The sequence below is a fragment of the Syngnathus acus genome, chromosome 15 (assembly GCF_901709675.1).
Source record: "Syngnathus acus chromosome 15, fSynAcu1.2, whole genome shotgun sequence".
Lineage (NCBI taxonomy): Eukaryota > Metazoa > Chordata > Actinopteri > Syngnathiformes > Syngnathidae > Syngnathus > Syngnathus acus.
Window position 1 is genome coordinate 6984489 of NC_051100.1, and position 26649 is coordinate 7011137.

At 37.9% G+C, this 26649-nt stretch overlaps 1 protein-coding gene across 2 annotated transcripts; it reads left to right on the forward strand.

Moving 5' to 3' along the window:
• Positions 1-178: 178 nt before the first annotated feature.
• Positions 179-25859, forward strand: lmbrd1 (LMBR1 domain containing 1). 2 transcript variants are annotated; one of them, XM_037271064.1, is made up of 17 exons: positions 179-283; positions 2832-3008; positions 3820-3883; positions 8700-8797; positions 9228-9295; positions 10180-10268; positions 12239-12312; positions 15622-15747; positions 16729-16881; positions 17955-18019; positions 18131-18233; positions 18458-18562; positions 18643-18792; positions 19445-19517; positions 24326-24417; positions 24685-24796; positions 24910-25859. In XM_037271064.1, exons 1-16 carry the CDS (start codon positions 218-220, stop codon positions 24793-24795), a joined length of 1614 nt encoding a protein of 537 aa, XP_037126959.1. In that variant the 5' UTR covers positions 179-217; the 3' UTR covers position 24796; positions 24910-25859. The 2 variants fall into 2 exon arrangements, with proteins under 2 accessions (XP_037126959.1, XP_037126960.1); XM_037271065.1 differs by having other exon boundaries at positions 24685-25859.
• The last annotated feature ends 790 nt before the right edge of the window (positions 25860-26649 follow it).

Consider the following 26649-nt stretch of genomic DNA (forward strand, 5'->3'; position numbering starts at 1 on the left):
TGGATTGATGGATTCCATAATTACTAAATAATTGTGGTTAAGAGATGTAAATGCCCGCCACTGTTTAATTACTTTCGTCAAAGTATGACGGTAGTTATCAAATTATTGTCACAATATCAAATAATGAGGCTACTTACTGATGTGTACTGCGGCGACGTGGTCGTCTGCGTGATGACGTCACCACAGTCACGTGGTTTTGTTATTGTAGGAAGTGAAGATGGCTGCTGAGTCGTTTCTCTCCGAGTCGGCTCTTGGTTGGTCTATTTTCACCTTTATACTATTGGTAAGTACTTTTGTGCATTTGTCTCATTACACCATCATTTTTAGAATGGAAAAATCATTGCCCGAGATACCTTTGCGTCTCTTAACTTGCTTGATTAATGTGTGTCGGGTCAACATGGCTAGCTACCGTGTTACGACAGTCGCTTGGATTTGATTGTCATCGTTTGTCATTTTCATTATCCACGTGATGTTTATTATTTTTGCACAATCTGAATCTTCTAATTGTACGTGCATATTCAATATACTATAACCAGGGTTTGCCATATTGCGCATCTACGTTATTGTGTTAGATATGGCAGGTTTGTGGTTTGATCATAGTTTTTATGTATATTACGTATATCAACATTATGCTCTTCTGTACTCATGCTCCCTTCAACGTCTTAAAATAACGATCTTCCCAAGAGTTTTATCAATGCTTAATTTATTGATCCTCGAAGGCGTAACCTTAACGTTTCTTATGGTTGAAAAACTGGGATTAATCATCACCCAAATTTATCTATTTATGCCCACTTCAACCTCGGGCTGAATGCGTTTTGGGAAATATTAAATTTTGATTTCTCTGACAGATGTCATTTTTTATTTATCCATGAGTTTCTTCGAATCAATCTTAAGTGCAATATTAACGATGTACATTGCCTGTTACAAATATTACAAACAATTACATCATACCATCATATTTAAAGCTAGTCACACTGTTTCCCGTCATGTATGTAATATGTATCATAATATGTAGGCCATCTCAGTGGCCTAGTGGTAGAGTGTCCGCCCTGAGACTGGAAGGTTGTGGGTTCAAACCCCGGCCGGGTCATACCAAAGACTGTAAAAATGGGACCCATTGCCTCCCTGCTTGGCACTCAGCATTAAGGGTTGGAATTGGGGGGTTAGATCACCAACTGATTCCCGAGCGCGGCACCGCTGCTGCTCACTGCTCCCCTCTCCCCCAGGGGATGGATTAAAATCACACGGGGATGGGTTAAATGCAGAGGACAAATTTCACCACACCCAGGTGTGTGTGTGACGATCATTGGGACTTTAATCTTAATCTTAATGTATGTAAATACATTAAGTATCATATTTCTCTGCTTCTTTCCATTCAAATTTTGCATTTTTATGTAAACATGTCTGCCTTTTCTTCTGTAATGAAAAGTATTTAAGAAAATAATATAGTCCCTTAGTAAAGATAAAATGATTAAAAATATAAGCAGAGTAATTTTGGAGAGCTTTTATAGAGCTCCGTACTTTGTGGTGCAAAATAGTGCATTCATTTTATTTTTTTTCAGTGTGTGCTAACTATGTAGTAGTCTGATTTTATGTATAATTGTATTATTTTGTTGTTGTTCAGAGCCAAAGTATGGATTGAAGTGGATTGTTCGATTTTCTGTGGTTATTTTGGACCTACGTCCAAATAAACTGTTCAAAATCAATCACAGTTTTATGGCATTACGTGACGTCAAGCTTCTTTTTATGCTTGCGTTAAGCATGTTAGACTGTCCCAGAGTGAGTACAGTAGTGCTGAAATGAATGTCTTTAAAGTAGCTCAGCAGGCTTAGTGCATAATTAGCTGTGACTATTGGCTTAGCCTGAAATGGTCTGGTTGCCATTAAAGTTGCTACACTTCCTTACTATTGACTGCCCTCTGCATCAACACCACCAAACATTGCTCTGATTTAGATTCAAAGCTTGCATCATCACTGAGAAAACAAAAAAACAAGCAGAAGGGCATAAGGCTGCTTGTCTTTTAATTGATCCTGCCTAAGAGTGGCAACCCTTTATCTGAGGGGACTAGCGTTAACAGTGTCCTCGCTTCCTCCTGCTTATGTGCCTTGAATTTGACCTTGTCATTTGGAAAGTATCCTATTTGGCCATCTCTTTTGTAGGGATAGTGTTTTCAAATTCAACAACAAAACGGTGACAGCAAATACAACCAAACAAGATTGTTACTGCTTCTTCTTGTCAAAGTGCATTTTATTTTAGTGTTGCAATAAAAAAAACAAAAAAACAACAACATAATTCTAATCAAAGTCTTCTAATTTAGACTACTATGGAACAAATTCTAATGTACTGTGGGTACAAAAAGCCATAGCTGGACTAACAAAAATGAATGAATTAACTTGCAAATAAATGCTGATGCAACATATGAGCAGCCACACATACAGAAAGAACATATACAGACAGACATGTATTCACCACTAGTTTTTGTGGAAGCAACAGCTTTTAATGGTCTTTAGTTTGGGACCAGTTTTGCCTCTTTTTAATCTTAACCCTAATGTCAATGTTGAAACTGGAGTTTTGCTTCCATGCTGTGTGTCTCACAACTCGTGGCCTTAACCTTTTCCACAGCCCTCAACTGAATATCCTGCGTTAACTTGTGTTTTGTAATCGGATAAGGTGATAGAGGCTTTTCCCAGTATCAGCTATGTGTTGCTGAAAGCTAGCCAGCAAACCTACAGAAAGAACATGATGCTTTTTGAACTCAGCAATCTGTCAGTTTCACCTCTCAGTATGTTGAATGCTATATTTACTAACGTTTATCTGATGTTACTGTTCAGGTCATCCTTGCTTTCTGTTGGGTCTACATCCGCAAATTTCAAAGTCGCCAGGAGAGTGAAGTTGTTTCAACCATTACGGCAATATGTGCACTGGCTATAGCGCTAATAACATCTGCACTTCTTCCCGTGGATATCTTCCTCGTCTCGTTCATGAAGTACCCGAATGGCACCTACAAGGTTTGTATCTGCTCGTCTAATAGCCTCGCTAAATTCGATCAAAGAAATTGGGTTTCCTTAGGCACCTTTTAAATAGGTTGTAATTTTCTTTCAGAACTCAGCAATATAGATTGTCTAGTCTTAAAGCTTAATGCATTTCTTGGCTCATCAATTCTGTTACATTTGTATGTGTTTGAAGACTGTGTGTGTATGGACAACTTCTTTTTAACAGCATGTCATTTGTTGTTTTGTGCAGGCTGGGAAAAACCCATTGTCTGCTTTTGTGTTGACTGCACATAAAACACTAAGCTTTGTTTTGTGATTAAATCAAAACATTAAATAAATAACAAAAAGGATTTGGATCCACCACCATTAAAAGTGCTTGTTGATTGACCATTCAGTGGCGGGTACACATGTACCTCTTAAGTGTGAGCTCTCTAGTTCCTACCAAATTATATTCACACTTTCACGGCCGCTGACAATGTCCATGGTGGCCAGGCAGCCATCTCGCCCTAGTTCAGTGGGCGGCTGCCGCAGCGGGGAACCTTTGAGCTCATTTCCTCACCGCCCACCTCCACTCAATTCAGCATCCTATCAAGCATACGTAGCCGACCAAGATGCATTGTGGGGGACCACGGTGACTTACGGCATCGCTGGCCGATTAGCAACCGAGATTCTGCGCTTGTGTCAGCAGAACAGCAAAAAAAAAACAACAGGAGAGAGATGCATGGCAGATATCTAAAAATGTTTTCACACAGCTTTAGTAGAAGAAAAAAAAAAGTGGGTCCTAATACTTTTGATTTTCATAGTCTTTTTTTGCCTCATCGTCTAGGAATGGGCTATAAACAATGAGACAAGAGCCCAAATTGAAGATACTGTTCTGTATGGATATTACGGTGAGTACTTTCCCTTAGTCTTCCACTTTAGAAGATTACACACACAGCTGTATTTCAAGAATCCCATATTGTGTGACTTAAATGTCCTTTATGTAGATCATAACAGCTGCGGCCCGTCCTTCACTTCCACATAGGTCTTATTTAGTCTGACTCTGGGACCTCACAAGTTTCACATTGTTCTCGCACTGGTGACCTCCTTATACCCCTCCAGTTGTTTGCATTGTCACCTCATCACCTCATCAAGCACAATTTCCAAGCCAAGGACATGGTTTTTGGCAATAAAGCAATGGAAATGACCAATTTACCAATGACTAAAGGATTTAATTACATAGAGACAGAAAAGCATTAACATTCATGTCATCACTGAGCGGCAACACCAGCAAACGATAATATATTCTATCCACATATTATTGGACAAAGTTTTAACCTGGAATAAATGATTTACTATTTGTTGCTTCCATTGCACTGTACAAACCCAATCTAGCACAAGGCTTAAAAAAATGGTGAAAGAACACAGCCCCCAAGATAGCACATGATGTTTATAAGAGTATTTGTCCATGATTACAATAAGAGGGCCCGAATCCAGACTGTTTTGCTTATCACTCTCTAACATAAAACAAATCAAACGATGTCGCACTGAAATGATTGGCCTGCGTGTTTGGCTTTGAGTCTGCTGTCTCTGATGACAGCAAATTCAGCCGTCCTGGAGACACGATCACACATTTTCCAACAGCTGCTAGCCTAAAGTGCCTCCAAGCAACACTGTTATGCACCGTCTGTTAAGAAATGACAAGCTGTCTCCTTGCTACGACAGCTCAATCCAATGAACTACTTCCACCGGTTATACGACAATAAACTTTCAAAGCACATTTCAAAGACTGTTTTCAGTGCGTGGTAATGTAACATTTTAGGGACTGTAGCCAGTTGTCTCCTGGACATACAAATTAGATTTGTTTAGATTAAACATATCCTCAAATCTAAACCTTCCTTAGGTTAGAATCAAGACATGAATAATTAAGTAAGTTCAGTCTTAAAGGATGTATCCCTTCAGTGTTTTTTAATTCCATTATTGGCCAAATGGTCTGGAAAGTGTGTTTATGGAGTAGCTGTTAAATTTGTTCTGCATTAAGGGAGGCAATGTTTTGGTTTAACAATTTAAAGTATTTGATTCTGAATCTCTGCGTGATAAGAAATTACCTCTTATGAGCATCTCACAACTGCTTATGATGCTATTTGCCCTGCCGTGTGTTACTGTTCATGCTATCTTAAACTGGATTCAGACTGCATTGTTCATTTCAGATTATGTTCTTCTGGATATGGTGGCAGAAAAGGAAAATGTAATGAACTGATCAGTCCATTTTGTGGCCTATTTAGATTTACATTTGATTCTTCTGTCACTCTACCGTCATATAGGGGTGACCTACGTTCATCTCCCCTGCCAAAGGGGAGCAGTGCACAATAAGAGGACTTGTTAGCTGACATCATTCTGCCTATCAAAACCTAAATGTGACCTTTTATGATGCCCATTTCAAGACTGTGTAAAGATATTGAGGAAGGGACACTGGACTTTTCTATTTACCAGTAGGTGGAGACCAAGCTCCATGTGTGTTGGATACATGGGTCCCTCACAAATCAAACCTTTAAAGTTTATGAATACAACACACTGTATTGCATTAAAAGATCAAAATAATTTCACAACTTAATGTTTTGTTGCACATGGCAGGTATTTGGGCCCTTTCTTCATGAATGAACTGCTCCAGCTTTCTCAAGTTTGAAAGTTTTTTTTTTCCTCTAGACATATTTCAGCTCCTGCCACAGATGCTTAATAGAATTTAGATCAGCGCTCACAGAAGGCGACTTCAGAAAAGTCCAATGTCTTTTAGTCATTCTTTGGTGCATTTAGCTTTGTGTTTTGAATCATTATTCTGTCGCAAGACCCCATGACCTGGGACTGAGACCAAGCTTTCAGACACTTGGCAGCACATTTCTTCATTGACGACCTTGGCAGTCCTCAATTCTTTTTTATTTTTTATTTCTTTTTTTTTTTTCATTTACACAGGGTTAACAATATTTTTGCTGATGCGTCTACCATATTGCAATAAATAATATTCATGATACATGGTATATAATGTGTACGTTGAATGAATGACTTATACAAACATCCCCTAATTTTCGAGCTCAAATAGCATTTTGTGATCTTTGATGAATCCGTGACTTTGAAAGCAAGCCGTGTCATTCAATCTTGCAACTCTGTCCATTTATAAATTTCCTTTGACTGCTTACTGCTTCAAAGTAGTAGTGTAGAAGACCCTTTAGCAACAGGGCAAAATACCCCTGGGCCCTTCTAAATAAATCATTGGCTTCCTCTTCTTATTTTTGCCATTTGCAGAGAGGAGGTCAAAAGGATGCCGTGCTCTTGTAAATGAACTACTATCAGTTTTTTTTCCTCTCCACTCACAACCTATCTTGCACTCTACCCATCCATCCATCTCTTGCACTCCATCCATCCATCCATCCATCCATCCATCCATCCATCCATCCATCCATCCATCCATCCATCCATCCATCCATCCATCCATCCATCCATCCATCCATCCATCCATCCATCCATCAATCCACTTGTCAGTCCATCAATCCATCCATCCTTTCATCCATCCAGTTAGATACGTATACATAGCTAAGGTATCTATCTAGCCCCGAGCTATCCGGTTGGCGTCAAACGACACCTAAGGGATATCACTAGTCACTAGTCACAGTTGATCAAATATAAAGCCTTTTGTTTAGATAAACTCATGGAATAAGGTCAATAGTCCTATCAACCAGACTAATGCAGACAAGGAATACAAACAGGAGCTTCTGTTGGAAATGTCATGCCATATGAGCAATTCTAACTACTATATATTCTCAGTTTAAAGAAGCTCCTGAGATAGGTACTGATGGGCTTTTTAAACCCCTCCAACCCTCACTCATAGTTTTATCCACAAGGTATCTCCCTAATGCAGAGATGCTCATTCTTGTCATAGTGCCATACCTCTCAGCAAGTGCCTGCATAGACAGATATTTTCATCCGTCTCTGGAGTCCTTTGTCAAGGAGCGTCTCAGAGAGAAATGTCCCCCGGCATTGAATTTTAGCATAAAATGTAATATATTTCACCTGTCAGCATGGGACAAGAGTCTAGGTTCTAATACCTTTGTGGACAGCCATGGTAAGGAAAGGACAAGGGTCTAATGTTTCTCATTAAGCCTTACGCGGCTCTACGAGGGATTCTGTTGCTTGCAATGATATAGTCGATGGTGCTTACCTTACATTCTATATTGTTTCCACACTGCATCCTCATTACACACAGGCTTTTGTGTCTCCATCATTATATGCAAAATCTGCTTGAATGTGTCTTTTTCTTTTCATTCCCCTTCCCCGTGAGTACAATACAACACACCATCCAAAACATAGGGAACTTGTAAACGAGCACATTTAATTATATTGTCCTCTGCTCTGTCAGAGGGGATAAATGTGCTAAACTTTTATCCCCAGCCATTTGTTCCGACCCTGTGGAAGATCTGCTTAGAGACTAACAGATGATGTATGGTAATGCAGTATGACCCGTTCTCTCAGTATGTTAATATTCATGGTGTTATGATTAATTTGACCCATTGCCGTAACCCAAAAGCATATGCCAGTGACTGCATATCGAGTATAGCTTGCATTTATCACCTCTCAACATCATCCTAAAGTCAGTTTATCTACTTGTGAATGAGCGCAAATGGATACCTTAGTGGCAAAATAAACACATATTTATTGAAAATAACACTGTCAAATGAATATCCAGGGAAGAAAAACGAGAAAATATAACAGATGACATATTTGTCGGAGAAAGAACATTTTGTAAAATATAGTCGATTTTGAACAAGCACCCAGTAGTGTTTTGCAGCTCAGACGAACATTTTAAAATCCCTTCTTTTGTTTGACCAACCATTTAAAACATAATTTTCCTTTGTTGTTTTGAAAGCCATTCTCATGATGAAATTGTTAGTTCCTTCTGTCTTCAACAGCTAACAATTTTAATTCATAAATAATGCTGCAAAGTGATTCGGGATTGTCAGTAGACATTGTTCTGAACATTTCAAGTGTAAGTGCCAGCTGGGCTTTGGGCTTTTCTGGGTAATTTACATATGAACAATCTTCCTTGGGAATTTTCAGTTATAAAGTTGTAGAATTGGTTCCTTTTTTAACGCCATAAACACATAAATGACCACTACACCCTCTCCTTTAGGGTTAAAACAAGAAATAAACACCCTTGCCTTGGCGTGTGCTGTACATGTACAACATTTGAAGGTTCTTTATTTTTTAATGCTAAGCATTATTTAAAGCCATCACTAAAATGTTTGTGCAAAAAGTCATGTTAAAACCACTTCCCTTTTTTTTTTTAACATTTATATTCTTAATGATCTGACGGAGATGAAAATTTGTATTAGGTTATGACTGTGGAAGTATGAAAAAGGTGAAATATATTCGTAAAAATTAATTGGCGCATATTCACTGGTGCCTTAATTTGTCAAGGGAAATTTCACATCCTTGCAATTAGATTACATTTTATGACAATTTCAAGCTTCCATGAGAAAAGTAATATTTATTGATGCTGAATGTGAGAATGTATTAAAATGCAAGTGTCTGTGGCATGAGCAAGTTTTATTGTATTTTATCCCTATCAAAAAATGCAGATTTGTTTTGAGCATTCTTCGCTGTTTTTTTTTTTTTTAATGAAGAAATCAAAAGTCAAATGGAAGAATAACACTAATTACAGATGTCTGTTCACAGCACTTTACTCCATCATCCTCTTCTGTGTGTTTCTATGGATCCCTTTTGTTTATTTCTACTATGAAGAAAGAGACGATGACAATGTCAACAGATGCTCGGTAGGTAACGGTTGACTTTTCTTATGTCTTCTTAGGATTTCTCTTTGCAGTTGTGAATGACCATATTGTTAAGTAGCATTCCTTACAGCGTGCCTACTTTTATGGGAAGGTATTATCCTAACATGAATCAGGCCAACATTATAATTTTCTGTGGGCTAGTTTTACTTTGATTTTTGGATTCGTGGTGTGTCGGCATTTGCTTACAGCATGCACACGGGCAGTGCGTCAGAAATCTGGACGGGAGAATGCACCTATGTATATGGAACGAGCACTGAAAGAATGATTTATGCCCAAATGGCAGAAAGTAATATAGGAATTTTCATTTGCTTAATGGACTGTGAACCCTTTCCCCGTATTTCCCATATGCGCAATAAATTATTTTTGTGTTGATGGACATGATTGACCGGTTCATTTTTTTCTTTCATTGTAGCAAGTCAAAAACGCTCTGAAGTACACGATTGGATTTGTACTTGTCTGCGTGGTGTTGCTATTAATTGGGTAAGTTTTATGGTAATTTATTTTGCTGCTTGACAATTGGAAAGGGAAAGACAAAGTCTTGAGTTTTAAATAAGGCAGATTTTCGATTTAACAATGTTTTAATCAAGTGCATTACTTGAATCTCTCCATATTGTCAAAATAGATGTTAAGTATTTGTACTAAGTCATAAAGTGTCTTGTTCACAAACATACAAGCTGCCTGTTACCAATCTGTATGGAACAGATGGCTTGGCTACATTTACATGCCGGCAAATATGTGAAACTAAAAGTTTTTTAACTCAATCCATAATATACAGTGTCAAGTGTGCTTATTTTATAGGCAACACCTACAAAACACAATCGATTTCCTGATGTCTTGAATTCAGCTAAAACGATCTTCCCGAGACATGCAATTTATCCAAATGTTCACTACATTGATTGAAACTCTTGGAGTTTTATTCCAACAATGGTTTCATTCCCTCTATTTTGAACAACGTGTTCGCTTTCACCCTGAACTGCCACCAGGAGACACCAAGCTTTTGTTGGGAGACAGTCCACTCCGCAGCATCTTGCTTGAGTTATAAAGCTTTTGTTAACCTTTAAATGGTTTCTGACCTTTTAGTGCCGCATGTATACAATTGTGATTAAAACCTTTCAGCTCTATCGGGACAGTCTTTGCCTGTCGAGATTAGGTGGGAACTCTGGGCAGTGTTATTTTTAGGGGGATCGGGATGCACAGGTTGAGAAGGTACTTTTTGGAGTTGAAAGACAAAAAAGAAGTGTATGTACTTCTTGTAAACACATCTTAAAGGAATTATTGTCGCATTGTCAACAGTTTCTAAAATACCCTTTTGTTAACGTATGCAACCATACCAAAATCGTTGCAAATCTTTGTTGTGTTTTCAGAGCATTTGTGCCCCTGGAGGCTCCACCACAACAGAATGCCACACAGTGGGAGAAAGTTCAATACCTTTTTGAGGAACTTGGCAGCGGCCGTAAGTACTGTTGTTTTATTGACTGACTGTTTTAGTTAACAGACTCTGTGGTTTGAGGCTGTTAGGTAAGCAAAATGTTTTGCTGTGCAGTTTAACAACACTCGCATGTTTTTATTTCACACATTTGCATGCTAGTGTTAATGTCTGAAAAGAAAAATAAAAGGGTAAAACGGGATTCAAAATAAGCACATAGCTAATTTGTAATGGTATAAACAACATCAGTAAAGTAAACTCGATGATTTGTACACTGTATAATGGCATCGCCATCTGGTTGTCTCATCAAGGACAACTTGTTTGTTTTAAAAATAACATCAGAAAGAAGTGACCCAAATCCCCCAAATAAAAAATGCCTTAAGAATTTATACAAAAACAGTGACGGCACAGTCCTTAGATGTCTTCACTTGTTGAAATGAATATAGCATGAATATATGCTAGGGTTCAAATGTGAACTCCGAGGAGTCCTCTGGACCTCTGCCATATGCAGATCAAGAAGGAAGCTGAGCCATCTGCTATGTTATACTATTGGGGACCCCCAATGCGTGCTTCCTAACCTTCCTCCCTTGGCACAGGGGGAAATTTTCAGCCTGCCTTCGTGGAAATGTGAGGATCATCCTTGTTATAATCCACCCCCTCCCTTCTCTTTCTACTCTCTCCAGATGTGAGGTTAATTATGTTAAGGAAAGCGATGCCTGTGCACATAATGTAACCGACTGCTTTGTCGTGGCTGGTCACGAAGGTCAATGGATCTAAATTATTTAAATGTTATATTCATGACAATTACAGTAATGTTCCATCTATTATGATTGGCGCATTGAGAACAATGTGAATTGAATTGCTTTCTCAACTTTGCCATGGTTGCAGTTAGAGCTGGGGTGATTTTGTTTTAAAAAGTCATTATTTTTAACTGACTAAAATTACAATTTGTAAATCTGATCATTTCAAAATAAATGGATTCAACTACCAAGACTTGACCACTTTACCCTTGAACCATTTACTACAGCATCAAAACTAGTATAACCAACATGGCAGGTGTTTGTGCAAAGTTTTACTTCACATGTATAGAGGTCGCTCACCTTCCTTCCAATACACGATGACAGATGCTATTAACAGACCACACCCTGAATATTGACTCAATATCCCCTAATTGAATAGCCCCCGTCAAGGAGACAATGAAGTAGAAAAGCACCTGTGCTGACAGGCTGTCTTTGCGCTGTGAAGTTGCTTCTGAGAGCAATGACAACTGTGTAGCGTTTTACACACAAGTCTATGACAGGTGGGATCCTGACAGGGGAGAGAGGCTATCAGTCTGTTCATCAATCCCCCTCTTCTAACTCCACCTTTGACAGCTGCTGTGACAACTATAGTTGCCCTTGCCTGATGGGTGGTCGCCTTTATGCTTCAATCAAAGGCGCAACTCCTCAGCTCAATTTACTTATATTCCCCAGATCCCGATTGTTTATTTATACCACTTCTTATTCTCTGCCGTATATTGAAATCAAAGGCTGAGACTCACTAACGATTTCACAGCAACACGTTATTCAAATAGGAATAGTGAATGACTGACATTTGTTGTGATTCTCACCTGTTTTCATCGTTTCCTTGCAGAATAATACATTAAAATGAATTTTATGTTCTCCACTTTCTTCATTGCGTCTTTGATAATAGTGGGAGTGTTTTTTGACAGATTCAACAATACGGTGCTCTTTATGCTATGCGCGTAAGACGAGTCTTATCACTGTAGTGCAACTGCTAAGTGCAGACACTTGAAGCGTGCATGTCCTCGGGCATTTTGTTTTTTTCTTTTGCATTTGTGCAACTGAGCAAAACGTCATCCTGTTTGCTTTTTATCCCCACCCAAGCTTGAGCTTTTATTTATTTATCCCTTATTGTTATTTTTATAACATGAAATGTATGCAGAAATGATTTGGTCAAATAATTTTCAAAATGTCAACCTGTCTTTCCTCATGCAGATGGCCTACATGCTCTTGCTTTCTCCATCAGCACTCTGACTCTGATCGGGATGCTGGCAGTGATCACTTACACAGTGAGTTGAGAGTGCCATGTATGGCCATGACACGTTATTGGCGTTACATCAGCACGTACTTTTTACGATGCGTGCATATGCTGATCTTTACTCACTGATATCGTCTCAGTCAGTTGAGAACATCTTGGAGGTCACACTGGTATCTTTTCATCTTGCTGTATATGAGAAATCACACCGTTATTGATTTCTTTTTTTAAATCAACGGTCAAATTTCTTTGCCACAGATGTTTTTTAATCCTGGCCATTTCTTACAGTTATCATGAAGAATATTCTGTGAAGGTTGTGGCCTAGCTCTCACAGTAGTGCTGGGGGAAAACCAAAATACGGGAAAAAATACTTGGGCATCACCCCAAGCAGTGAAACTAAAAGTGACAGCCAACCTCAATCTATCCAATTTCTGTCGAGCCTAGAGTCCCATTTGACAAATAACACAACAATTGAATGTGGAGCTCTGACTGAATAATACACAACCTAGTAAATTGTAGAACCAATCTCCCTTTAGCATTTCTAATCCATCTCAACTGGGGTTTTACCTACTGTTCTCACACTTCTCAATAGAATGGCTAATGATCAAGTACAGTTTGAGGCGAGAGCGCTGCGTCGATTTGCACCACTCCTCTATTGCAATCGACTTTTCCAATAACATGCTGGAAAAGGGATTTTTTTTTGTATTTTGTAGCTACAGTCTCAAATGGGAGTAGAACTACATTCTTCATATCGGTTACATCTGATGTACGAGCACTTTCTTATCATTACATCGTAATGCTCCTCACTGTCTTTAGCTTGTCAGCTTGTTCTTGCTAAGTATAATTACAACAAATATTAATTCTGATATGATGGTGATTGCAAACAAAGTCCTTGGAGCGTGTAGCTCTCGATTTATCGTGAGGTAGCAGATGCACAGTATCTTATATTTTTCTTTTTACACATCCAGCCATACTGGCATGTGGAATATCTCAATGAATTCATTAAAAAAATATTTATTACAATATAGATGTATGGGTCAACTGCCTCACCTGTGTGCTGACCTTCCTCTTACGCAGTAATTTCTGGCCCTACATATGTAAATTTTAACCTCGTATTGAGAAGATGAAGGCCTGTTGATCTAATAACAGACTGTGACATTGACCTGCATGTCGTAAGTGAGGTCACATAATGAATATCACCAATGTCATATATTTTTCCCCCTTCACATAGGAATTCTCTTTGCCTTATTTCATTCCCCAATGTTGAATTAGAGTTTCCCTTGATCCCAATACTGTATATCTTTAAACACATTCATGAGTAGTTTAAAGTAAAAAAAACCAAAAAGCATATATATTATATACTTTGCAAAAAGTTATAACCCAATTGACAATTGTGGCAATTTGTAAATATGCTCAAGCATGGAGGTAGACTGTTAAATGGAGATTCATAAACAAAGATTGATAAGATTAACATACACCTCTTAAAATGGGCTTACTGCTATGACATGACATTTTGGGAGATAGTTTCAAGCTCCTTGTCAAAAGCTTACAGACTTTGCCCGTCATTATTCAGTAGGTGTCAGGTAAGGCGCTCCAAAGTTAATTATGTAAGTGTCAGGGAAAAGGCTTAATTATTTTGCTGTCGATCGACTGCCACACTTAGGCGCAATAAGTCTGTTCATTTGTTCTCCTTTGTACTCCTCAATCGAAGATTAGCAAAAAGTTTCTCAAAGATTTGTTCGCAGATTACAGAAACGGTAGTTGATTTGTAAATGTCTTTACACAGAGCCTTCTGTATTGAAATGCCATTAACGTGGTTCGTTCAAATCACTGTGGTGTACTCCATATTTTAATTAGCGCGGTTGTACTTGATTGGCCTCTTTATCAAAGGATACTGAGAATCTATGTGAGCTTCCTTCTGTTTGGCCATACTACTATAAGCGGCTAAACAAAGGGAAGGCTTGTGAAGGATGCCTGTGACTACCTAGTTCCTCCTCTTCCAACTCAACAGAGTCGTTCAATGATTCCAGCCAGTTACTTACCCCGAGTCCAACCGTACACACACACACACTCCCCACTATGCTCGGAGCTATTTTGGGTTTAAAATAACTAATGAGCAAGCACAATTTAATGTGAACTACAAATGTAGTCTCCACCTTTTTCTCTTTTATATTTCTCTCATGTTGTTGCACACGAGGGAAAGGGAGATGTTTCTCCGGGGATCTTGGACAGGTTTTCCTTTTATGAGCGTATTTGATATTCTGGACATGCTCCGGCCTTAAGAGCTCCATGATTCATTGCAGGAGGCGACATTCGCCCGTAGCGCAGATCCACAGTCGAGACTAATAATAGGCTAGCCTTTCTTAGTATCCCATGCGACACTTACAACGCTTCATAACATGCAGAAACTATTAAAAGTTGTTTTAAAAATACAGCCTGACTTTTGGAAAGTAGAGGAAAGAGGGCAGCATGTTTGTCAGGGCTGAAAGATTCGTTGCACAGACCATGTCCTTTTGTTTTATTATGAGCCCATAAATGACTCTCTCTGCTCGGTTTGTAAAAGCGAGACATGACAGGCTGAGTAAGAGCGCATTGACTCGCCCCTGTTATATTCATTTGTATTGATCGCTATGTTGTCAGGTTTTAGAGGTGCCCCTCATTTTAAATTAAAGTTCAAACATCCCTCTAGGAGATTAAAGCCCAAATGTCAAAGATTTAAAAGCACCTTTTGAATTTTGTGCAAATAGTCTCTATAGCCTTAGGAGCATTTTTCTTGGTTGTCTGTTGAAATTTGTTTTCCTACATGTTTCTTTCTGTCTGCAAATATTTGTGTTGGATCCGGCATGATATAAACTAAAGATGTTTATAAGATTATATATCATGTCATTCATCAGTCACGATATCTTGATACTCGTTACTGTAACCTTGAATACCCTCCCTAAAAAAAAGAAAAAGAAAAACCCTCTCTTGAGAAATGCATCACATTCCAGATGGAGGCTATATTGCTGTCACATGGGGGCACTGTTAAGCTGTACATTGCAGTACGGTGATTTTAAACAGCGCTCCCCTCACAAAATGGTTGCAGCAAATGTACCAGTAGTTCTGACAACTATACATTATCCCATTTTAATTTCCCTCAACCAAAAATGACAAAGCCTCCAAATGATTATACTCATTGAGTTCTTGTTTACGTACCTTCAGCTTATACACCACACTGTTTTTTTTTTTTTTTTAGCAGGGGGTGGGCATGTGTAGGTGGATGCATGCGCCATATGCAGCAACCCAGCATGACAATAATGTGTGATTAAGATGGAAGCGTTGCTTTTCTTTTTTTATTCTCCAGGCATACGGAATGTCTGTGTTGCCTTTGAATCTGATAAAAGGCACACGGAGTGTGGCATATGAACGCCTGGAGAACACAGAGGACATGGATGATGTCGAGCATCAGATCGAGAAGCTGAAATCCAAGGTGTGACACAAAGATGCATCACTGAGCATGATCAATGTGTTTAGTTCGTTATAAGGAGTATGATTTAGACCATCAGAAATATGTTGATTCAAAAAATATGTTAATTATTGTTGTAGTTTGTACTGGTGTAGAACTGAACTAAACTGATTGAATTGTACCTCATCATACAAATATGTATTTGCCCTGCTGTAGCTAACTACTATGATGCATTGCCGATGTACCCCACATAGAACGTTTTGGCCATAATTACAAAAGGTAGTTTGGCACAACACAAAAAACAAGATACTTACATGGAAGCATGGTGGCAGCATCATGCTTTGGAGGTTTTTTTCCTTTAGCCTTAACTGAAGCTTTAGTCAAAATGATGGGAGGTAAGAGTACCTCCAAATACCAGTCATTGTGAAACTAAACCGATCAGGCTTCTGCCAGAAGGGAAAAGAAATGTCAGGAAAAAAGTGCACTTGAACTGCAAACTTTATTTGGGGTTAGTCAGAGTTCCCCTAAAAGGCCAGGTGTGTATTCTGTATTGCAGCCACATATAAGCATGTGCAAACTTGTCCAACCATATTATCTAATTTAGTAATTTTTTCTTCCGCAAAATGATGTAGTTTTTTTCCTGACTGAGTTCTACACTCTAAAGGTTACAATAACGCTGAAAAAAAGTTTTAAAATTACTTAACTTTGTATTTTTATATCACACAAAATATGAATACATTTCTTATTCTCGATTAATAGTTTTACCATATCAAATGTCACATATCCAGGAGTTTAAACAAATGAATGACTGGAAAGAAAATCGATATATTGAAAATTGATTCAAAACTTAAAACTCCTTTTTTTTTTTTCATTGTCCTGCCTCTCATTTGTTTTTTCTCATTCAAACAGTGTTATATTGATTTTTTCTTCCTACCAAAAAGAAAACAAATCATGAATAATTAATATTTTTGCACTGACTTTGCATTCTTTGTTTTTTCTCCTCAGTGTCGAGATGGACGCCCTTTGTCATCACGGGACAGAAACCATCTGCAGGAACTCGAAGAAAAGTTGCAGGTCCTACAGCGGAGAGGGAGACACCTGGAAATTGCTGAGAGGAACTGCTGCAACAAAATGGGTATTGCTCTCAGACCTTTTAAGGTAAGGCTCATTTTCCGATGAATTACCACTATCAAATTCAGTGTCCCCATACGAACTATTTTGTAGTTAAATGTTTATGATCGATTGGAATGCACAACATCAACGCTAATTTCCTCCCTTAACAGATGGTTTGTAATTTTTTGTTTTTCTACAGCTTAGCCAATATACTATAAATCTGCCAGTGTCAGCATTTTCTCATGCTGCAAAGAGGACTGCTCTAGATTCCCCTTTTAGCACCGCTGTACTTGTCTTAAAGAAAATGTCCTATTTTTCAGATATTATCTTTCCCCTCAGTGCTTTTATTTCATCCATATTTATCTACATCCTATGCCCTACAACGTAGGACCAATCTAAGATAACAAACTGGACCTGATGTATTCAAATCCCACTATGCCACTCGCAAACTGCAAGTATTTCAAGCAGAAGTCAACCCAAGATGTCAAAACTTACAGTTTAAGCTAAACTTGGAATGTTTTCTGAACAGTGGTTTTTAAACTTTAATCTACCAAGTATAACTTCTAAAAAATACATTCGAAACATTGCAGTGAATTTCCCAAGGTTTTTGTTTTTCTTTGTTTTTTCACCCGCTTTCAATTTTTGAAGCACTCTCCCACTGAGCCATGACCAGTTGGCCAGTTGGCAGTCAGAAATAAAAAATAAGCCAATTTTTTTTCTGATTAAGATGGACCCGCACCTCATTAAATTAAGAATATTTTAAATTACACTATATGTTAGACAAACAAGTTGCCCAATAATTTCATATTCCTGTCAGGCACAATATTTTTTTATCAATATGAAATGTCCCTCAAGCATTTCATAACCTTTATTGCTTTTTTGGCTGCCGCTAACCTCCCAAGCTTGAAGCATGTCTGGGCTGCACCATTGCGTCTTTTTGTCATCTTTGGCATCGTTGCCAAACTGGAGGCCCAAGCCATATGGTGTTGCTTTCACAGAAGACATGACAGATTTATTTCCATGGGCCAATAAATTGGCTAAGTATGTTACATTTATGTTGTTATCACTCTCTCGTATTTTAACGCATTGTTTGTATATATGTATTTTTTTTTGTGCAGATTATACTGGGCATTTTCTTTATCCTGGTTGCTCTGCTCTTTTCTGTTGCGCTGTTCATTTCAAAGTAAGTCTTAATATGTGTTTGTGTTAATATGACTTTTTGTTTTTTTGCATCTATTGGGTAACAAAACAGTACTTGCTCACATTGTCTTTTTTTTTTGTGACTGTGTTTTAGTCTGGATAAAGCTCTTCACTCTGCTGGTATCAGCTCTGGATTTATAATCTTTGGCACCAATCTAACCAATCCTTTGAATGAACTTCTATTAGCTTTACAGCCTGTAAGTATACTCTCATGTCATTAGTTAAATATTTAATTGATTATTTTCAGTTAAGATATGCTTCACTGTATAGTTTACTGTTGCCTTCAGTTATGGATTTCAGCAATATTTTATTTTTTTCATGAACCCATGTTTTCATAAACTAAACCTCATTTGATGTGGTTACGGTTGTCTGGTTGTCCTTTGTGAAATATGGTGGATATTCTCTGATCATGGTTTTGCAGGTGTTTCCATTGGATTATATCCTGATTACAGTCATCACAGTGTATTTTGTACTCACATCCATGGCGGGTATTCGCAACATGGGCATCTGGTTCTTTTGGATAAGGGTAAATGCAGACGCCAGCTCTCTGTTTTTTATATTGAGGCGCACATGCATTTTCAAATAACGCTTTTCTTCCCTCTGCAGCTGTACAAAATTCGACCCAAAAGAACACGTCCCCAGGCTCTTCTCTTCCTCTGTATGATTTTGCTTTTGATTGTTCTCCATACCAGCTACATGATCTACAGTCTTGCACCTCAGTACGTGATGTACGGCAGCCAGAAATATCTCATAGAGGTGAGGGAAGCTGTTTGTGTAGCTTCATCCCACTTATTTCTTCGTGTTCGCCCTCCCCAATAAGGCTCCGTTGATGGTTTCAACATCCATAGAGACCGTTTGTAGTTCTTGTTGGATTGCACACCATGTGGAAGGTCTGCCTTCCTTTCAAATGATCTCTGTGGGGTGTGTATACATGCTTTAGATGCACCGCTGTGTTTCTATCTCACTGGAAAAATATTTTCTCTTTCCCCTCAATACAAAGACAATTTTTTTTTTTTTAAATATGAGTCACATCGAAGATGGATTCTTCCACTCATATCATTCATTATTGCTGATGGCTGGCTTAACTAAAATGATCTGGTGAACTCATGTTTGTATAAACTATAAAGGTATTATATTGCTCAATTAAAAAAAATAATGAAGCTAAAACCTTGGTTTCATTTCTAGTCTTATAGAACATATTTGCCGGAAAAATAATCTCAGAAACAGAGCTTTATGTTACTTGGAAAAAAGATCTGTATTGAATCATCTCGCTTCATACTTGTTTTGCTTTTGGTTATTTTCTAGTCTTTTAAATGTAGTAATATATGCATTTTCCTGTTTTGGGATGATTCTACTTTGATGAGTCAGCCTCGTTTATGAAATGTATGTTTGTTTCTTTAATCTCAAGAGTCCATCGGGCCATACTTCAGGGAACACTTCATTCAGCACTACCAGGGTCTGTGATGCCAATGCGCCTGAGGGTGAGTGTGTCATCTTTGCTCGTAAGGTAGCAGCCGTCTAATAGCGAAATGCTGCCGGATCCCGCTGTACATTATCAAAGATTCATTTGCCACAAGTTGAGTGAAGGAGAGCAAGGCCAGTGTACAACAGAGCCATTTCATGTAGAACACTCTTCAGCAATCTTTATTGCCATCCATTATTTATTAAGGAGAATAATAACATGGACAACCATTTACTAATGTGGCATGTAACCTTTTGCTGTCACTATGCCAACACTTATTACAGCACATCAGTCACAAAAACATGAAACTGTATGTATGGTACATCTTTGCAACTATAACTATCCATTATGTATCCGGCTAATGTTGCAGTCACACAAAGCCGTTGTGATACAATTGTTTTTCTATTTCAGGTTTCAGAATACACTATAATTGCCAAATATATTCACTCACCTGCCTTAACCCACATAAACTTCAATGATGTTATTTTTTGTCTTTTCTGTTTAAAATCTACACCAAACACTCTTGTTTTATTCTTAAACATGTATTTGTATGAGATTCTAGAGTCCAGACATTCATGGTTGCCACTAATGCTGCTAATGTCAGAGCTGTCAAAATTAGTCGATTAATCGACAATGATTTGATTATCAATTTAATCAATTATTGTAATAGTGGTGTCATCATTTAGTGTTTTTTTTTTTTTCACTTAAAATTGTCCAAATCCTCTAAGGTTAGCCTCTCAACAGTAGTTATTCATTCATTTTTGCTCCATTATCTCCAGTAAAAGGAATTCTGATCATACCCAGAGATTTTAGACATGTCTGTGTTCCCAACTTTGTGGGAACAGTTTGGTATGGCCTCTTTTTGTTCCAACATGACTTTGCCCCATTGCACAAAGTGAACCCCAAAAGGACATGGATGAGAGAGTTTGGTGTGGATGAACTGAACCAGCCTGCACTGACCTCAAGCCAAAAGAACACCTTTTGGATAAATTGGAGCAGAGACTGAGTTACAGGCTTTCTGTTCCAACACTAAAACTTGCTCAGGAGTTTGTTCCACCAGTCCAAAAATAAGTCATTCAGAAGAGAAATTTAAGTTGTTCCAAAGTATGCAGTACATTATACATTAGTTGCCATGACTACTACTACTTTGATTTTTTTCCTCTTACAAAGTACTTTTGGTGCATTACGGCCACTTTCTAAAATGGAGCTGGTGCAACAATATTTAATTATGTATTATGATCCGAATCTGAAAATTCTCATCCTGCGTTCATTTTCATAGCATATGCGAAAAACTGTGAATGTTGCAGCAACTAATAGGATTTTTTGTGCTGCATTAGCTTGCTGAATAGTCAATAGGTCAGCCATAACTTTTTTATTCTTAATGATTGGACCTTAATTAAAAGAGGAAGAGTATGTAATGAAAGGCAACAATCGGAGTGCAACCTTGAGTGTTCGGATTCCTGCTCATATTTTTGCACGCAAACTGGTATTTACCAGTGCAAAATATTCAAAGCAATTCCCATTTTTTTGTGTTTTTCTCATTTATTACCCCCTTTTTGTTAACTTTCAACTGCTATTTCCAAGGGAACTTGTTTGAATTCTTCACGCTTGGAGTGTAGGAAAAACACAAGCATGCCAGAGTCAGCAGCGTATATTGCCAACTGTAGCTGTACTCTTGTTTTGATTTTACATCAAACATAGCCAACCCAACTTTCATTTTATTGCCTCTACAGATATGATGCATCAGAGGCATCAAATGCTTTTAAGGAAAAAATTAAATCTGAATATCAGCACACGATTAGGAGAAATGGGATGTAGAGTGTTGGTAAACCTGCCCTTGTCCCAGCTTGATTCTGGACAGTGTACGTATATCTGCCTTGTGTTATTTGTTGTCCTCAATTCAAGGCCTTCATCATCACATCAGTGACCCTCATTAATGGTCGTATTGGGTCCCTTTTGGCTAATTAAACCGTGATCTAATGACATTTAGCATTTTCTAGAACTTCAGACTCAATTTGGTCATATTATCCAAAGGCCTAGTGTTAAAATTGTTTGAGGTCCACGTTTTTCTTTTTATGTCAGCTGGCTTGTTGGCTTTGTCCTGGAAAGTATATTTGTGTAATCCATAGTCATATTGCTTCTGTTTCCTAGCAACCCGAAGTTTGCTTGTGGTTTGTTGAAAGATCTTTGGGTGAAAGATGCTTTTTATGTCGTCTTGAACGTGTCAACCGATTTTCAAAATGGCAAAGCAGAGGCTCTTTTAACACAATCAAAAAATAATAGTCATTTTCTTTTGTGTCAGCCTCAGACTGTGGAAGATGTCAGTCAAACGCCTTGGGCACATCTGTTCATTTTAAAATCTACAGACATCCCTTAGTTCGGAATATTCCATTTCTTCCAAGTTCTTTTGCAAAAATGAGATAGTCCAAATGTATAATCCAGATGCCTGTTTTGTAAGTCACGTAAAAATGATTGTTTTAATTATTTTAGACCATTAATTCATGTTGTTAGAGAAAAAACATTTATTCTTTGGACATATAGCTTTCTGTGAAATGTCCTACATATAATTTAATCAGTGTGTGTATATGTGGCTTTTTTTTCTTAATTAGGTACTTACATGGATTTATTACTTTCATCAACCAATGATGCCCATGTATATATTAGCATAATCATTTAGTGTCAGTTCTGTAGCTTAATGCAAACAAATTATATGAAGCGGACAGTCAAATTTCAGGTCTCTTCAGATTGCCTGTATATTTTGATTGAAAAATGTTACTTAATTTTTTATGCGGTAATTGCTAGTCAGTCACTAAAATGAAACGAATACCTGAATATGAACGAATACCTTAGAGTATTTTACCTCAAAGTATTTTTGAATTACTTTATTTGATGTTTTGATTGAATAGAGAATTTTGGTGGTCTTTCATCAATACTAGAGAGACCGTAGAAAAAAATATGTACAGGCATGGGGAGTAAGTAAGTTAAGTGATTGCACACATTTTATGTGCTCATGTCTGAATGGTGAGATGGAAGTTGTACATAATGCATGAGTGCTACACGGGGCAGCGCTCGCCAAGATGTGGTGAGTCAAGGTGAAATTACCTGTACTTTCACAAGCTGCCCCGTGCTCATCTCAGAGTGCGCTAATGATTCCAAGGTGAGGCGGGTCAGCAGTGTACATCATAATATATTTCGTCAGGCCGCTGTTGTGAACCATCTGTAGGTTTCATTCGGAGCAGTGCAAGTTCAGGTGAGCAGCTGGAGAGCTGCAGATGGCCCGGGTTCTGCTAGAAAATTGTGAGGTCACGAAGATGAATATAGACAAGCTTTCTCCCGAGGTGTGATGATGTTAAAGCTGATTGTTGTCATTCCTTCTCAGGACCAAAGCTTCCACTCTCTGTTTTATCTGTGCATGAAGATGAACATATCACTTTCTTGTGTTTTTATATGCAAGGGGCAATCGGTTTATGCCCATCCTGGCATCTTACATTTGGAGGTAAACAACCTCCTTTGCTTTTGATTGACCTGAAGTTTTGTGTGCCATATTATCTCTCATGTCATGTTCAAATTGAAGTTTTATCTGACTTTAGAGGTGTATTTTTCTGAGAAACTTTGGTGTAATTCGTAACGCTGTTATCAACTTTCGAGTTAGCACTGTAGTCAACTTTTATGAATAAATGATGAGCTGATCTGTTTTGCTGATGATGTCTCGTAGCTCAGTCAGGGTCTCATTGTGTTGTTCATGGAGTTCAAGACGCCTGAGGAGCTGTGTACCAACCCAACGTCATGAAGAAGCAGAGTTTGTGCTAAAGCTCCAAATGGCTATCAAGAACAATGAAGATCGTTTCATCTCCCTACCGCAAATACTACTCAAATGTACTGGAGGTCCAGAATGCCCTCTCCCCATTAGTCCATCCTTTTTGATACACCATCTTTCTCTTCTATAATATAGAGGCTTTGCTCGGCACATACTTTGTTTTTTGCAGCTGGATTCTAAGGACCATACTTTCCCGAAAAGCGAGAGTGGCACTTGAGAGTATTTTCCACACAGTTTGATCAATAGTAATTCAGGTTGAAATTGCATGTAAAGAAATGAGCAGCCCATTTATTATAATTATACTCGACCCCGGTCAATACCCAAGCAACTGTCATTGTCTCTATAGCAACACGATATTCTCTGCTTTATCTACTAATCAAACCTTATAAACCCCAATTTTAAACAATCTCAATGGACTTGCAGAAAACCTGTAATGTTGCGATTGTCCAAAAAGCCATCGTACTGTCCGAGAATGAAACTCAATGCTAAAGTGTGCTTTTACCTTTTTGGTGAGTAACAGCGCATAACTTCTCTGCACATTCATGCATTCCAAAGTCACATTTACACTGACAGTGACACGACTTTGCTCTTTTCCAAGACTTGTTTGTCCTTTTTACTTACACTAATGGAACAGAACTCCTCCTGAGTAGTTATGTAGTACTAGAGTAATAGCCAGTGTTTTTTTTTTTTATGTGAGCATGTTAAGCACTTGTACAATGCAGAACATTATGTGAGGTCACCGTTTACACTGGTGGACAGACATTTCAATAGTCCACCTCAAAGTTGTATTCAGTTAATAGCTCTGTCTTAAAAACAAAAAGTTATCAAAATGTTATTGTCTTGGAAGCATACATGTAGATGTTTTACAGATATCATCAATGAAAGAATAACTTGATTTCAAGAATTATAGAATATGTATGAAAGAATACAAACATTCCAAGATGGTTGTTTTGGCTTCAAACCAATTTGTGTGGACAAAATAAGTAATTTGTGTTTTATTTGCTTTTCAGACCAATGCATTGTAACCAGGTCATATCTTTTCCTCCACAAGTTTTGGTTCTTCAGTACCATCTACTACTTTGGGAACTGGGCCTTTATTGGGGTAGGTTGTTCTTATCTAACACAACAGTTGCCAGTTGTTATTGATCTTTTCCTCAGCACAGTGCGTATATTTTTTAATTTGCATCCAAAATACACCCATGATACACAACCCCTTTGGCGCTTTGTGCGGATGATGCACTATTTAATTCATTTGAATTTAAAGGGACACACCCCAAACACCCTTAAAATCGTTTGGATAGCTGTTTGTTTTGCAGAACACTCCCCAGCCAGCATTTTTCTAATGTGTGTTTTACATTTTCTTCCTTAGGCTTTCCTCATCGGCCTGGTGGTGTCATGCTGCCGGGGGAAGAAGTCTGTGATTGAAGGCGAGGTGGAGGCCGATGACTCAGACGTCAGCGATGATGAATATGTGCACTGAGGTTCAATACGCACGCACCCTCGGATCAGCACATCCAGCCATAACTTAAGGGGACTACAAAGTACAATTTGGCAAGTCATTAATTTGCTTCCATTTTATTTTATTGCTTTGAAGGAGGTCTGCTCCCGGACAACGTGACTGAAGATGTTGAAATTCAAAGGACGTCCTCCAAGGAAATGCATAAAGAACCGTAGACATTAAGACAAAGCTTGTATGCAAATTGTGCATTTACTGAATTATTTCTAGAGCAGAGATTTTTAAACCTTTTCAGCTCAACACCCACATTTTCATTCTTTTTGAGTAAACAATAATGAGTGATAAAGATAAGAATGTATTGAAATAAAATGAAAAATCAATTTGCCAAGAAATTGTTTGTCTGTATTGTATCTTACTAAATTTTTGACCCATTTGAGTTACAACTGTTTGGAAATCCCAGCTCTAGACCCTTAACATGGTTGCCCATCACCTCTAAAATTCCTTTTGTGCTAAATACTACTATATGAAACAAATTTCTCATATTTTGTATCTGTCTCTTGAAAGAAATGCTGTATACTGCTTTAATTTCCTCTTTTGTTCACCAAGACTCTGACTTAAACTGTTCAAATTGCATACGGTACTGAACGTGTTAAGCTGACCATCAAGCGGTCTTGTTTTCACATCACATTTCATTTAATGTTTTTGGTTCAAATTATTTTTCCTGCCTGTATTATAAAGATGCGGGGGTGTGTGGGAGATAGTCTTATTAGAACCATTCACTTTTCTTTTTTTTTTAAGCGGCACGTATTTTTTGGGTTTCTTTTTGATTATCATTGAATTGTTTTTCATTTCAAAGCGAGTGCATCTGGCTGATTTACAAATAGATCTAATAGACACTATGAACTTTTTCAAATAGTTTTGCATAATAAATGTGGATCACAATGATGTGCAAAAATAGTCTGAAGTTGAATTAAGATCATTTAAGATTTTTTTTTTTTCCTGAGATGGTGAAATCAACTGCTGTGATGAGTGGTACCAACATCATGTGTTCACATGCATTTAAAAAAAAATAAATGACTTCAAATACATCTGTTGCGGTTTTTGCTTTGTTACGCAAACATTTCCCAACATTGAATAAGGCACTGGAAAAAGCTTTACTTCACACCGCCAATGTCCCAAAAAATGGTTTACTGTCTTAAAGCGGGGAATTGAGTACCCAAGTACAGGGAAGCAAGGAAGTGGGGATGGTGGTCAAACAAAAATGGATTTAAATTAAAGGGAAAAGGAGCCAAACAATGCACTACTGATCAGGGAAACTAAAGAAAAACAGGCAACAAATGATAAAAAAAAAAAAAACACTTTGAAAACAGACTTGGTGAGCATAAAATAAAGCCTGACAACGACAGACCAAAGCATGTCGCATAGCACACAACTCAAAGGACAATGGTCAAACAGACTGAACAGAAAGGAGGGAACTAAATACAGACAAAGTTACGAGACAACAAGATACACCTGAACAAGACACAAGTGACCGAGGGAGCTTATTGGAAGACACAAAGGGCCGGGCTAACAAGAACAGGTGGAAACAATGATCTCACAAGACATACAAAAAAACACCAGGAAAACCACACTGACAAAAAGGACAAGAAAAATAAACCCAAGTCCAAATCAAAACCAAACAAACAATATGACGTTAACTGATAATTGAAATAATTTAGTATTATTTAATTTACTCACAAATGGATTTAGCCATGATTTATTCTGCTGTAGGAATAGCAACAGGTTCATGATCCACAGGTTTCTGTACCTTTTGCTAGCTAATAGATAGACATTTAGTTTTTCTGTATGTCATTATATGACTGGCATGAGAAAAAGATT